General features: G+C 47.1%; 1 protein-coding gene across 4 annotated transcripts in view; it reads right to left on the bottom strand.

Moving 5' to 3' along the window:
- XRCC5 (X-ray repair cross complementing 5) overlaps window positions 1-14,326 on the bottom strand; it is a 114,951-nt gene that overhangs the window by 47,013 nt on the left and 53,612 nt on the right. For all 4 annotated transcript variants that reach the window (XM_068246081.1, XM_068246080.1, XM_068246084.1 and 1 more), the window contains exons 9-12: window positions 11,234-11,346; window positions 8,082-8,144; window positions 2,066-2,203; window positions 1,019-1,109 (exon numbers count right to left, since the gene is read on the bottom strand). In XM_068246081.1, coding sequence (XP_068102182.1) covers window positions 1,019-1,109; window positions 2,066-2,203; window positions 8,082-8,144; window positions 11,234-11,346 — 405 coding nt within the window. The remainder of the gene's footprint in view (window positions 1-1,018; window positions 1,110-2,065; window positions 2,204-8,081; window positions 8,145-11,233; window positions 11,347-14,326) is intronic.

The raw sequence follows: 14,326 nt of genomic DNA, 5'->3' as shown, positions 1-14,326 counted from the left end.
GCACGATCGCGGGAGTGCGAGCGGGAGCGCGAGCAACGGCGGTAGGTGCGTATATCTATGCTCCGGGCGGGGAAGTGAAGTCCAAAGGAGCGTAGATATACTGTACCCGGGCGGCGAAGTGGTTAAAGAGGAACTCCAGTGAACATTTTACTGTTGGCAGGTGATGTAGCTGCTGCATGGTTTTTGGCAGCTGGAAACAGCTGTAAACAGCTATTTCCCACAATGCAACAAGGTTCACAGACAGGAAACTGCCAAAAGTTTGAACTTTTCTTATGGGAGGGGTTTCATCACAATATCAGTCATACAGTTCCCCCTGATGGTCTGTTTGTGAAAAGGAATAGATTTCTCATGTAAATGGGGGTATCAGCTATTGATTGGGATAAAGTCCAATTTTTTTGTCGGAGTTTCTCTTTAAATCGAATATAACAGTGACAGAAAGAAAATGAAATCACTGAAGCCCTTGTAGCAGCGGTGCTAGCCTTCCTAATTACTTAAAGGGTCCTTGTTTCTCTCCCCTCTCTAATAGAACAGTCAAATAACACACATCACCACCTCACAAATACACCCAACATGGTTCACCACTTTGTCAGGGGTATGCAGCAAAGTACAGTAGTGCTAACGAGCTACAACAGTGTAATACATGGACATGCATAATCATAATGACATTTCATTTATATAGTGCCGACATATTACGCAGCGCTGTACAGAGTATATTGTCTTGTCACTAACTGTCCCTCAGAGAGGCTCACAATCTTATACCTACCCTAGTCTATGTATGTATCGTGTAGTGTATGTATCGTAGTATAGGGCCAATTTAGGCAGAAGCCAATTAACTGTATGTTTTTGGGATGTGGGAGGAAACTGAGTGCCAGGAGGAAACCCACCCAGACACAGGGAGTACATACAAAATCCTGTCAGATGTTGACCTTGCTGGGATTCGAACCGGGGACCACGCCACCATGCTGAAATGCTATGATAATTAAAATTCATCGAGACAAGGAAAATCAGGCGGCTCTACCTGATGGTTGGAACTTCTTGTTGTTGCCGAGGGAAGAGAAGATATACTGCCGGAGATCTTCCATATATGGCAGCTGGATGTACACGAGACACTGGGGGAGAAAGCAGAAACACACTCATATAATACAGCAGACTGAGAGAGAGTGAGTAATTTTCTTCCCCTAACACAAGTGCGGCCCCTCATGTGACTGCAGTCCCATTCCCCAATATACCAACAGCCCCATTCCCCCATATAACAACTGCAGCCTTATGCCCCCATATATCAACCAGTCTCATGTCCTCATATATCAACTGCAGCCTCATGCCCCCATATAACAACAGCCTCACGCCCCCCATATAACTGCAGCCTCACGCCCCCCATATAACTGCAGCCTCACGCCCCCCCATATAACTGCAGCCTCACGCCCCCCATATAACTGCAGCCTCATGCCCCCATATAACTGCAGCCTCATGCCCCCATATAACTGCAGCCTCATGCCCCCATATAACTGCAGCCTCATGCCCCCATATAACTGCAGCATAAATGCCCATATAACAACTACAGTCTCATGCCCCCATATAACAACTGCAGCCTCATGTCCCCCCATATAACAACTGCAGCCTCATGTCCCCCCCATATAATGCTGGATACACATGTTGAGATTTCCAGTTCGATTCCCGGGATTGAACGGATCGAATCAATTATTTCCAACATGCTCGATTCGGATTTCGATCGTTTCTGCCGTCGATTTGCATGTTAAGTATGCCTAATCGACGGCATAAACGATCGAAATCCGAATCGAGCATGTTGGAAATAATCGATTTGATCCGTTCGATCCTGGGAATCGAACGGGAAATCTCAACGTGTGTATCCAGCATAACCATTGCAGCCTCATTCCCCCATATAACAACTGCAACCTTATATCTGATATAACAAATGCATCTCTGTTGTTTTAGAACAGCTGGTTGACCCAACAGCCAATCAAAATCCAGCTTCAGTATCTTAGTTCATAGTCTAAAAGGCTGTATGTGAGGCAGATCACCAACGTCTCAGACAGCTGAACAGTACCTCATACTTCTCCTTGATCATGGGGAAAGCCACGCCCACTTGAGGATTAGACCTCCTGTCGTAAGCATAGCGCACAATGGCGACCATCTCCATCTCTTCGAGGGCGTGGATGAGGGAGGAGAGCGCGACAGCCGCAGTCTGAGGAACAGAGAGCATACAGACGTCACTGATGTATCACGATGACAAGAAAGAAACATGGTAGGTAAGCGAGTACTGCTTTTGTCTTAGAGCAACTGGGTCATGAGTACAAACATTAGCATGACTACCAACCTGAAGTTGGAGGGTTCTCATGGTTGATGTGAGTTCATGTTGGTTGACTTGGCTTCCACAAGCAACCCAAGAACTTAAAGGGGCACCATGGGGAAAAATTATAAAATTTAAAATACGTGCAAACATACACAAATAAGAAGTATGTTTTTTCCAGAGTAAAATGAGCCACAAATTACTTTTCTCCTACGTTGCTGTCACTTACAATAAGTAGTAGAAATCTGACAGAAGCGACAGGTTTTGGACTAGTCCATCTCTTCCTGGGGTATTCTCAGGAATTTATTTTCAAAAGCACTTAGTGAATGGCAGTTGCTCTGTCCTACTGCCAAAAAACTGTGTAGCAAGCAGGGACGCTGGCCAGCATCATTGTTTAAATCCTTTTTAGGGAATATTTTTATAAAGAATAAAAGCCTTGCTGAGAGTCCCCTATGCAGAGATGGACTAGTCCAAAACCTGTCACTTCTGTCAGATTTCTGCTACCTACTGTAAGTGACAGCAACATAGGAGATAAGTAATTCGTGGCTCATTTCACTCTGGAAAAAACATACTTCTTATTTGTCTATGTTTGCACATATTTAAAATTTTACAATTTTCCGCGATAGTGCCCCTTTAATGGTAAGAAAGGCTTGGGGCAGAGTCAGAACAGCCATGCTACCTATGATTGCAAGGTGGAGTCTGACAATTAGTGATTTTTCCATAGCAGTGCATTGGGAAGAAGATTTCAATTAAAACGCGTTAAGTGTGAAAGGTGCCATAGGAAAACATGGGCATTACTTTGCAAATCAGTTTTCTTTCCATTTTAACTGAGAGCAACTGACTAAGTGTTAAAGGGCCTGTTTCCACTACACGCAGATTGTATGCAGAATAAAAGCAGGAAAACTGACTCCAATGAATGTCTATGGGAAAAGCTGCATCAGAAAAATCGCGTTTAGTGGAAACAGGCCTATTGGCATTCATTGGAGTCAGTTTTTCTGCATCCATTCTGCGTGTAGTGGAAACTGGCCCTAAGTGACAGTCTACAGTGGCTAAGCCACTAGTAGTACTAGCTCCTTCCTTTTTACCAAGAGTGCGACCACCTTGCACCCGAGTGGAGACGGGCTTGTTCTCTCCACCTGCTTCACATGGTTGGTTGCCTCTTACACAACCTACCTTTGTGAGTACCGTATATACTCGCAAGCAAGCCGAAATTTTGACCCCCCAAAAGTGGGCCAAAAGTTGGGGGGTCGGCTTGCTTGCGAGTCATGGGTGGGTGGGTGGGTGTATAGGTGCTGTCCCTCCCCGCTCCCCCCGCGGCCGCTGCTGCTATTTACCTTAGGCGGCGCCGCTTCCTATCCCCGTCCTCCTCCGGTAACTCATTCACAGCAGCGCGCCCCCCGCTGCTGTGATGACGCAGGAAACCATAGAGAGCGGTTCCCATAGTAACGGCATCGCCGCTACAGGAAGCCGCTCTCTATGGTTTCCTCGTCATCACAGCAGCGGGGGCGCGCTGCTGTGAATGAGTTACCGGAGGAGGACGGGGATAGAGGAAGCGGCGCCGCCTAAGGTAATAGCAGCGGCGGCCGCGGGGGAGCGGGGAGGGACAGCACCTACCCACCCACCTACCCACCCATACTGGGGCACTATGCTGGCTATATGGGGCACTATGCTAGCTATATTGGGCACTATACAAGCTATACTAGGGCACTATACAAGCTATAATGGGGCACTATACAAGCTATACTGGGGCACTATACAAGCTATAATGGGGCACTATACAAGCTATAATGGGGCACTATACTAGCTATAATGGGGCACTATACTAGCTATAATGGGGCACTATACTAGCTATAATGGGGCACTATACTAGCTATAATGGGGCACTATACTAGCTATAATGGGGCACTATACTAGCTAAACTGGGGCACTTCACTAGCTATACTGAGCACTATACTAGCTATACTGAGCACTATACTAGCTATACTGAGCACTATACTAGCTATACTGAGCACTATACTAGCTATACTGAGCACTATACTAGCTATACAGAGCACTATACTAGCTATACAGAGCACTATACTAGCTATACTGAGCACTATACTAGCTATACAGAGCACTATACTAGCTATACTGAGCACTATACTAGCTATACAGAGCACTATACTAGCTATACTGAGCACTATACTGGCTATACTGGGCACTATACTGGCTATACTGAGCACTATACTAGCTATACAGAGCACTATACTAGCTATACTGAGCACTATACTGGCTATACTGAGCACTATACTGGCTATACTGAGCACTATACTAGCTATACTGAGCACTATACTGGCTATACTGGGCACTATACTAGCTATACTGGGCACTATACTAGCTATACTGAGCACTATACTGGCTATACTGAGCACTATACTAGCTATACCTGGCACTATACTACCTATACTGCACACTATACTAGCTATACTGAGCACTATACTAGCGATACTGGGCACTATACTAGCTATACTGGGCACTATACTAGCTATACCGAGCACTATACTAGCTATACCAAGCACTATACTACCTATACTGTGCACTATACTAGCTATACTGAGCACTATACTAGCTATACTGAGCACTATACTAGCTATACTGAGCACTATACTAGCTATACTGAGCACTATACTAGCTATACTGAGCACTATACTAGCTATACAGAGCACTATACTAGCTATACTGAGCACTATACTGGCTATACTGGGCACTATACTGGCTATACTGAGCACTATACTAGCTATACAGAGCACTATACTAGCTATACTGAGCACTATACTAGCTATACTGAGCACTATACTGGCTATACTGAGCACTATACTAGCTATACTGAGCACTATACTGGCTATACTGGGCACTATACTAGCTATACAGAGCACTATACTAGCTATACTGAGCACTATACTAGCTATACTGAGCACTATACTAGCTATACTCAGCACTATATTAGCTATACTGAGCACTATACTAGCTATACAGAGCACTATACTAGCTATACTGAGCACTATACTAGCTATACTGAGCACTATACTGGCTATACTGAGCACTATACTAGCTATACTGAGCACTATACTGGCTATACTGGGCACTATACTAGCTATACAGAGCACTATACTAGCTATACTGAGCACTATACTAGCTATACTGAGCACTATACTGGCTATACTGAGCACTATACTAGCTATACTGAGCACTATACTGGCTATACTGAGCACTATACTGGCTATACTGAGCACTATACTGGCTATACTGAGCACTATACTGGCTATACTGAGCACTATACTGGCTATACTGAGCACTATACTAGCTATACTGAGCACTATACTAGCTATACTGAGCACTATACTGGCTATACTGAGCACTATACTAGCTATACTGAGCACTATACTGGCTATACTGAGCACTATACTGGCTATACAGAGCACTATACTAGCTATACTGAGCACTATACTGGCTATACTGGGCACTATACTGGCTATACTGATCACTATACTAGCTATACTGAGCACTATACTGGCTATACTGAGCACTATACTAGCTATACAGAGCACTATACTAGCTATACTGAGCACTATACTAGCTATACTGAGCACTATACTAGCTATACTGAGCACTATACTGGCTATACTGGGGCACTATACTGGCTATACTGGGCACTATACTGGCTATACTGAGCACTATACTAGCTATACTGAGCACTATACTAGCTATACTGAGCACTATACTAGCTATAATGAGCACTATACTAGCTATAATGAGCACTATACTAGCTATACTGAGCACTATACTAGCTATACTGGGGCATTTTACTAGCTATACTGAGCACTACCTACCTATACTGGGACATACTGGGGGGATCACGCGGCCAGCGTTTCCTACCCCCGGCTTACATGAGGGTCAATCATTTTTTCCTGTTTTTTTGGGGTAAAAGTGGGGGGGTCGGCTTACATGCGGGTCGGCTTGCTTGCGAGTATATACGGTATATGTCCTACTACTGATTCTTCCTCTGAAAAACCAAGTGACATATTGCGCTATTGGGCTCCCGTTGTCTCAGTGTTTTTCCCCTAAGGCCCCGTTTACACTTAATCAGTTGCTCTCAGTTATACCTGAATGGACAACTGATTTCCAAAGTAATGTCCATGTTTTCCTATGGCACCATTCACATCTAACGTGTTTTCACTTAAATCTGTTTAACAATGCACTGCTATGGAGAAGAAAAAAAAACGCGTACTAACTGATTAAGTGTAAATGTGGCCTAAGGCAAGGTTAGGGAACCTATGGCTCGTGAGCCAGATGTGGCTCTTTTGATGGTTACATCTGGCTCACAGACAATCAGTAGGGAGTGATTCACTGAGCTACATTGCTCAAGCAGCACAGCATGGCGTTGCAGCGTGGGTAAAATTTTCAAAGTAGGCACGCTACTGCTGTAACATGCACTACTAACTTACTCACACTCCTCCCAAAAGGAACAGCTGCTTCAATTGTCCCACCCTGGACCCTGAGATGAGATCCCTGCACTTTGATTGGCCCAATAGACTGTCTGTCACTTGACAGGCAGCTTATTGGGCCAAACTGCGTGGATCTCATCCTACAAAGTGAATCAGACCCCAAGTCAGCTAGCTAATTGTACAAGCTGTTAGTCAGTATTTCTCCTGTCTGGCTCTCGGGGAAATTGCTGATGTTGCTGAAACCCAAGAGAAGCTGAAGACGTCTGACACTTCCACTGCCCGGAGGATCAACTGTATACACATAACCATGGCAACAGGTACGTGAGCCCTTTGCTGCGCATGTGCACTGTCCCAGTTTGAAACATATTGTATGGCTCTCACGGAATTACAATTTAAAATATGTGGCGTCTATGGTTCTCTCAACCAAAAAGGTTCCTGACCCCTGCGCTAAGGTGTTCTTCACCAAACCTTGTATCAAATGAGTCACATGATTCAAAAAGTTGGAGACCACGTAACTGTAGTATGGGGGAGGGGTATTTTAGAACATGGTTGTCTCATTATTATTATCATCATTTAGTATTTATATAGCGGCGACATCTTATAATGCGTCATATAGAGTATATTGTCACCTACCTGTCCCTCACAGGGGCTCACAATCTAATCCCAACAATAGTCATATGTCCATGTATGTACTGTGTAGTGCATGTATCATAGACTAGGGCCAATTTAGGGGGAAGCTAATTAACTTATCTGTATGTTTTTGGGATGTGGGAGGAAACTGGAGTACCCAAAGGAAACCCACACAGACACGGGTAGAACATACAAACTCCTTGCAGATAGTGACCTGGCTGGGATTCCAACCGGGGACCGAGCGCTGCAAGGCGAGAGCGCTAACCACCACGCCACTGTGCTGCCCACATCTCTTAATTTGGGGGTGGACATCTCCTAGGAGCTAGAAAGAAAGTCCTAAAGCACACCTGAACTGAGAGGGCTATGGAGGCTGCCATATTTATTTACTTTTAACAATGCCTGTCTGAATCACACACCTGAAACAAGCATGCAGCTAATCCAGTCTGACTTCAGTCAGAGCACCTGATCTGCATGCTTGTTGAGGGGTTGTGGCTAAAAGTATTAGAGACAGAGGACTGCCAGGCAACTGGTATTACTTAAAAGGAATGTCAGCTTCCACATCCCCTCTATACTCTTCTGGTGTACTTGAAACTAGACTTGCACTTGGTTTAATGACACAAGCTTAATTTAAAACACCATTAAGCTGAATTTAAACTTACTTCATCATCCTTAGGAGCAAAGATCTTCAGAACCTGATTGCCCATAAACTGAGTCCTGTCTACCTGCAAACACAATAGTACACAATAGAATGGTGAGACAATTTAGGCAACACAGCACTGTAAAATATATTTCCTTAAAGGAATCATCAGGCAAAACAAAAAAAAATGAGTTTCACTTACCTGGGGCTTCTACCAGCCCCATGCAGCCATCCTGTGCCCTCGTAGTCACTCACTGCTGCTCCAGTCCCCCGCTGCCAGCTAGTTCTGCTCCTACCAGCCCCCTGCAGCCATCCTGTGCCCTCGTAGTCACTCACTGCTGCTCCAGTCCCCCGCCACCAGCTAGTTCTGCTCCTACCAGCCCCCTTGCAGCCATCCTGTGCCCTCGTAGTCACTCACTGCTGCTCCAGTCCCCCGCCGCCAGCTAGTTCTGCTCCTACCAGCCCCATGCAGCCATCCTGTGCCCTTGTAGTCACTCACTGCTGCTCCAGTCCCCCGCCGCCAGCTAGTTCTGCTCCTACCAGCCCCCTGCAGCCATCCTGTGCCCTCGTAGTCACTCACTGCTGCTCCAGTCCCCCGCCGCCAGCTAGTTCTGCATCTACCAGCCCCATGCAGCCATCCTGTGCCATCGTAGTCACTCACTGCTGCTCCAGTCCCCCGCCGCCAGCTAGTTCTGCTCCTACCAGCCCCCTGCAGCCATCCTGTGCCCTCGTAGTCACTCATTGCTGCTCCAGTCCCCCGCCGCCAGCTAGTTCTGCTCCTACCAGCCCCTTGCAGCCATCCTGTGCCCTCGTAGTCACTCACTGCTGCTCCAGTCCCCCGCCGCCAGCTAGTTCTGCTCCTACCAGCCCCCTGCAGCCATCCTGTGCCCTCGTAGTCACTCACTGCTGCTCCAGTCCCCTGCCGCCAGCTAGTTCTGCTCCTACCAGCCCCCTGCAGCCATCCTGTGCCCTCGTAGTCACTCACTGCTGCTCCAGTCCCCCGCCGCCAGCTAGTTCTGCTTCTCCCAGCCCCCTGCAGCCATCCTGTGCCCTCATAGTCACTCACTGCTGCTCCAGTCCCCCGCCGCCAGCTAGTTCTGCTCCTACCAGCCCCCTGCAGCCATCCTGTGCCCTCATAGTCACTCACTGCTGCTCCAGTCCCCCACCGCCAGCTGGTTTCATTTTTGCCGACGTCGGGGTCGGCGGGCCGCATTGCGTACATTTTTACGCATTCCCGCTGGTGCAGGAACATTAACGCATACATTTTTACGCGTTACTGGTTCAATGCTGGTAGAAGCCCCAGGTAAGTGAAACTCATTTTTTTTTTTTTTTTGCCTGACGATTCCTTTAAAGCAGCAGAGACAGCAAAACCATTCCAGGAAAAAAAAAAACCTATACATAAGTAGATAAACACTTGTTCTACTTACATAACAGATGTATTGTATATTGTCTACGTTTTGATTTCAGTGAATTTTATACAGTAAATAAATAGAAAACAGTTTCAGGCATTTTCCATCTTTACTGCCTCTGACTGAAGCCAATCCTGATGTCATTTCCTCCTAGAAACAGCACTGTCATATCTAGCTTGCTTTGTAAACACATGTGAGCACAGCATAGTTCATATTTCAGCAGCTTCTGCAGAGGGGTGAGGTGTATTTCGCTTCTCAGCCTCGTGTCAGACTGAACTGCCCTCAGCCAATCAGTGAGGAGCAGGAATGTAGGAGGGGAGATATACTTCCCTCTCCTCAGCAATGTACCAAATAGAGCCGAATTACCGGAGACAAGATTTAGTACAGCAGAAACACGTATGATTATATTGGAATGTTTGCAATGCAGTATCAGGTTGTGGACTGCATAATAAACACAGAACAATGGATAAATGGAATTTGATTTTGTGGCTGACAACCCCGCTTCAAAGCTTATCAACACAAACATTTTGTAGCGCCTACCATCCCACCCCTTCCAAAAAGCTAACTTGAGGGTGTTCCCTTCCCCCAAAACCCTTCCTTATACTCACTGGGACCTGACAGAAGCTGGCGCTACTGTCTGAGTACCTGTCAGCTTCTGAAGTCAAACAGCCAAGTCACCCCCACTGCATGTCACCCACAGTGATAAACGTGATGGAGGAGGGGGGTACTTGCAACACTCAACCCCTCCCCTTACGCGTTGACTGGACAGGAGGAGTGGCTGCAACAGCCATGTACCTCCCTCCAGAATAGTAAGCATAGGGGAGTGGTTTCAGTGGTATGACGCAGTGGGGGAGTGGTTTCAGTGGTATGACGCAGTGGGGGAGTGCAGCAAAGTGGGAGCACAGTAGAACGTAGACTTTAAAGGACACATCCAAGCTGTTAAAAATAATCCACATACCTGGGGCATTCTCCAGCCCCTGCCAGCCGTTCTGTGCCCTCGCCGCAGCTCCGATCACCGCTGGTGGTCCTGGGTCCCCTCCGGCACAGGATTCCTATTGCGCCTGTGCGAGCATCTCTCAGAGTCGCGCTGACGTCATCTGGACTGGACTGCGCAGGCGCAGTAGTTCTGCGCAGAAAAGCCCGGATGACGTCTGTGTGACTCAGTGAGCCGCACCGTGGAACGCAGCAAGATGGAGGAAGATGCTGACTTGGCGAGGTCGGCCTCTTCACCGGAGGGGACCGGGAGCCAACGGAGCTGCGGCGAGGGCACAGTTTCAGTTGCTGGGGGCTGGAGGAAGCCCGAGGTAAGTGAATTTCCTTTTTTTTTCTCCTTGGACCACTTCTTTAAAGCGCAACTGAAAACTATGTAAAAAAAAAAAAAAAAATTAACTTACCTGGGGCTTCTGCCAGCCCCATGCAGCCGACCTGTGCCCCGCGCAGTCCTGGACCGATCCTCCGTTCCCCCGCCGCGTCTCACTTTTTTCTCCAATAACTTTTAAGTCGACCTCCATTGCACCTTGGCCACGCATATCCGAGTACGCATTTCTGTAGCCAGGAGCGCCCTGCGCAGGTGCAGTACGAGAAAATCTCTACTACGCCTGTGCAGTACACGTCCGGCTACAGGAACGTGAACGAGGAGGCAGTACCCTCGAACTGCAGGAAGTGAAAGTGAGCCGTGGCGTGGGAGCGGAGCATTGGTGAGTGGCTGTGTGGGAAGCGGAAGTCATTGCAGGGGTGAAGTCATGACGCTACTCAGGGCGGTTACCTGCGAGGACTTGGTGAAGCCCAGCACTGAGAAACATTTGGACTCCGTCTTGTACTTCATCTGTTCCTGATCTACTTTAGAGAACGGCACAATGTCGCTCCCGTAGCGGTACCCTGATGGAGAAACAGGAAGAAGATTAAAGAGGAGGTGTAAAGAACATATTGTATAAAATGGCTTTTTTTTTTACAGTATATAATTATACATTATTTAGTCAGTGTTTGCCCATTGTACAATCTTTCTTCTTCCTGATTTCTATTCTGAAATGTATCACAGATGGCAACATCTTTAGGACCGTCAGGTGCAGCTCTGCAGAATGTTTGTTTACTTAGTATTCCAAAGCCAATGAAAATAATGCCGGGTGTCCCAGAATGCTCTGAGAGGAGAATTTCGCACAGCTAAACAGCCTAGGCATCACAGGGAAAGCGGGGCTACATACCAATATACAGCATAGTCCCCAGTATCCGGCACCGGCAGGGATCACATGATACATGTACTTGCCAGTTATTAGCAACCGGCTAAAAAAAAAAGCACAAACCTCCCTCGAGCAAATACTTACCAAGCCTCCAGCGATGTCTGGCAGCCCTCCCTGCACCTCCTCGCCGGCACCTAGCGGCTTTGTTGCATCCTCCATGCACATAAGTCAGTGTGTCACATGACTCGCATCAGATCAGGTGGCATGCTGGCTTCTGTGCACTGTGCTGGAAAGACGCTAGGAGCCCGCGAGGAGGTACAAGGAGGGCCGCCATACATCACTGGAGGCTCAGGTAAGTATTCAAAATTCCTCCAAATCCCCCCCCTCCCCCCCAAAACTATAGTCCCTGTAATCCATCAGACATGCCGGTTAGTTGAGACTTCCGTTTGCCTGAATGCCACATAATGAGGACTCTGCTGTATAGATATTGGAAGTGTTTCCGATTCTGAAACCAGGAAAATTACCGTAAAAGTGGCTATCCTGAATAATTTACTGACATTCTACTATATGTCACTACAGGGCCTCCTTCAAGTGTACCAGAGATCAAAAGAAATTAAGATTTGATACTTACCCGGGGCTTCCTCCAGCCCCATAAACTCGTCTGAGTCCCTCCTCCTCGCTGTCCTCCCGCAGTCTGCCGTTCCGGTGCGATCAGGCCGGTAATTGGCTCAGTAGCGTCCAGTCTGGGTCTTCTGCGCATGCCTGGACCTTCCATGCATGCGCAGAAGACCCAGACTGAACACGAGCTGTTACCGGGGCTGAACGGCAGACCGCGGGATGACGGCGAGGGACTCAGACAATGTTATAGGGCTGGAGGAAGCCCCGGGTAAGTATCAAATCTTTATTTCTTTTGATCTCTGGTTCACTTTAAGCCTGTTTACAGCTGCTGCACCCCTGGTGGAGAATTATCCGAGTTGCAAATATACCTACTGGAAAGCAGAAATGTTCGTAACAAGATAATGCGCTCCAATGGTGCGTGCGTGTCCTGTCTGCTGATTAAAGCGGAACTGTAGATACAAATGAAACACATTGTTTCACTTACCTGTGGCTTGCCCAAGCCCCCAGCAGCCGTCCTGTCCCCCGCCCAGTCTCCACGAGTCTCCGTTCCCCCGCCGCCGCTCCGTTCCTCGACTTGTAAGTTGAGGTCAGTGCAGCCCTGCCAAGCGTATCCTTACTTCGCGCTCCCCTCTGCATTAGCGGGGAAGGCGAAGAAAGGATACGCGTGGCCAGTGGCCCAGCGGCAAAACCGAAAGTAGCTGGCGGCAGGAGAACGGAGGCTCGTCGAGGAGGAAACCCCTCCCACAGTGTGATGTCAGGACCATGGCCCTGAGTCTCCTGTCTGTGAGCCTTTTTGCATTGTGGGAAATAACAGCTGTTTCCAACTGCCAAGCAACCAGTATCTCCCTCTGTGCAGAAGTAGATCTATTAAAAAAAAACAAAAAACCCTTTTAACCTATCGCATTGTTAGGGGGTGTGGTTATAGATAATGGCAGTTGGTTCGGTCTATTTTTTCATGTCTGCCAGTAGTAAAGATGATGACATGAAGGCTCATAGTGGATCAAACACCATGAACAAATTACATGGTGAACATCAATCATTTCTTGATCTCTCTTCTATTTTTTTTAACTTTTCCCTTTGCAATTATTTTTTCCCCCTTTTTTTTGGCTAAAGTTACTCTTTAACTGTGGTCACATGACAGTTAACCCCAGAACTCCCATGTGGGGGACAGAAGTGCAGTGAAGATGAAAGGATAACTGCCACCACTCACAAAGGTAACTATGACTACAGCATGATACACACCATGCAATTTCCACTTCAGATCCAATTGCAGCGAGTGATCACGTGATGAGCGACGTATGTGATTTTGTTTCAAATTCTCATCAGATTTCCAGTCATTTTCCGATTATATATATCGACTGAAAATGAATCCATGGGCATACACATGCAACGATAGTCAGTATTTCCATCAATATTTTTCTGCCACTGATTGAGAAATGGATGGATTTGAGGCTCGGTCACTGGTAATTGGTAGCCTGTATATTTTTCCCCAGTTCCAATCATTTTCTCCATCGGAAACAAGATCTGAAGTGTAAAAATTGTGTGGTGTGTAGCAACCAGTACAGACCCGTCTCCAACATGCATTCTCCACAAGAATGGAAGGGTACACCCTGCGGTATTGGGGGGAGGGGAGGGGTTGGCTTACCAGCAGGTCTACGCTTGATTCACACTGCACAGATCAAAAACTGATCCGGTGATAAATGATCAATTTTCAGCTGTTTCAAAACAGATCAGTTTTTAACACTGGGCATCAATTTTTTAATCCATTATCCGTCGCCACCCGCAGTGTACCTGCAACGCATCCGCTTCGTGCATTCGTTCCAGACCGATCGCAGACTCGTCATACTTGCGCTTCGTTTGCCAGGACTGATTGAACGGATCTGTTACAAATGGACCGATGGGAATGGAACCTATTTATTTGCATACGATCCATTCGCATCTGCTGGGATCCCTTCTGTTTCACTAAACTGAACTTCTTTAGTGCAGTGTGAACCAAACCATACTAATTTCCAATGTTTGAGTTGCAGAAGTTGGGGGGGCCCCATGCAGCGGAGCACAGCTGC

The sequence above is a fragment of the Hyperolius riggenbachi genome, chromosome 7 (assembly GCF_040937935.1).
Source record: "Hyperolius riggenbachi isolate aHypRig1 chromosome 7, aHypRig1.pri, whole genome shotgun sequence".
Classification (NCBI taxonomy): domain Eukaryota; kingdom Metazoa; phylum Chordata; class Amphibia; order Anura; family Hyperoliidae; genus Hyperolius; species Hyperolius riggenbachi.
This window is presented reverse-complemented; position numbering and strand designations above follow the sequence as displayed.